Source organism: Rhagoletis pomonella, unplaced genomic scaffold (assembly GCF_013731165.1).
Source record: "Rhagoletis pomonella isolate Grant_MI unplaced genomic scaffold, Rhpom_1.0 Rhpom_scaffold_04439, whole genome shotgun sequence".
Taxonomy (NCBI): Eukaryota; Metazoa; Arthropoda; class Insecta; order Diptera; family Tephritidae; genus Rhagoletis; species Rhagoletis pomonella.
The window spans coordinates 14776-16053 of record NW_023462988.1 but is presented as its reverse complement, the minus strand read 5'-3'; the positions used below and the strand labels follow the sequence as shown (position 1 = coordinate 16053).

General features: G+C 38.3%; 1 protein-coding gene across 1 annotated transcript; it reads left to right on the top strand.

Moving 5' to 3' along the window:
• Window positions 1–140: 140 nt before the first annotated feature.
• Window positions 141–816, top strand: LOC118754706 (the record flags this gene model as incomplete). The annotated part of the gene is made up of 1 exon (XM_036489595.1): window positions 141–816. A coding segment is annotated over one exon (676 nt), but the record flags the coding sequence as incomplete, so codon positions are not given.
• Between the last annotated feature and the right edge of the window lie 462 nt (window positions 817–1278).

Sequence of the window (1278 nt, the reverse complement as noted above, 5' to 3'; positions counted from 1 at the left end):
ATGAAATTTTCAGGGGTGATTGGGGTCTGTGTGGAGGGTGCACATAAAATGAAATTTTATCGTCAGTTTTGTGGAGACATGTTCAAAGGCTGACTCTTACCATCAACATGCGAGTCCAATTGCAAATGAACGATCCGCAGCGGCGTTTTCGAAGCAGTTGTTGGACATTGGCGAAGGCAAAATACCAATCGATGATACCGGTTTGATCACATTGCAGAACAACTTTTGTACACTTTTACAATCGAAAGAAGAATTGATTGAAAGTGTATTTCCGAATATTGTTCAACACTATCAACACAATGATTACTTAAGTGAACGCGCAATATTGGCACCGAAAAATGTACACGTCAACGAAATCAATTTTGCCATTCAAGAAAAACTGCCAGGAGAAGCTACAACATATACATCGATTGATAGCGTTTTGAATCAAGATGAAGTAGTCAATTATCCAACTGAATTCTTGAATTCTTTGGATCCCCCCGGTCTGCCACCGCATCGTTTGGTCCTGAAAGTCGGTTCACCTATTATACTTCTACGAAATCTGAAGCCACCGACTTTGTGTAATGGCACAAGACTTTCAGTCAAAAAATTGTTTCCAAATTTGATTGAAGCAACCATACTAAATGGCAAGGCAGCAGGCGAAGTTGTAATCTTACCACGTATTCCAATGATTCCAACGGACATGCCGTTTGAATTTAAGCGCTTGCAGTTCCCAGTACGTCTTGCCTTTGCGATGACCATCAACAAATCGCAAGGGCAAACGTTTCGAGTGTGCGGCGTCAATTTGGAAGAACCGTGCTTCTCCCACGGCCAATTGTATGTCGCATGTTCGAGAGTGGGAACACCAAGGTGCTTATTCATTTACGCGCCAGGTGGAAAAACCAAAAATGTTGTATAACAAAATGTTATATAAATAAGTAATAGTTTTACAACAAGAAATAAAACACAAAGTAAAAACCCTTAAGAGTTTTAATCGATTTAGGTGTAGCGAAGCGCACCGGGTAAGAGCTAGTATATATATAAAATAAAGTTGCTTAGTTTAGACCGAGGGTCACTTCCCAATGGATCGTCTAAGGAAACTTAACTAAAATCGAAAAATACAAATTCCCGAGAAAATGGATTTTCATAGATTTTGTATTGGAATTGTAGAATTCAAATGGTTTCCATGTATGAAATTATATAAATGCAAAAAATAGGTAAGTTATGTTGATTGGATTGCATTGTAAATTCTTAGCTATTCCATTTACAGTTGCCGGATATGAAAAAGATATGAAGCAA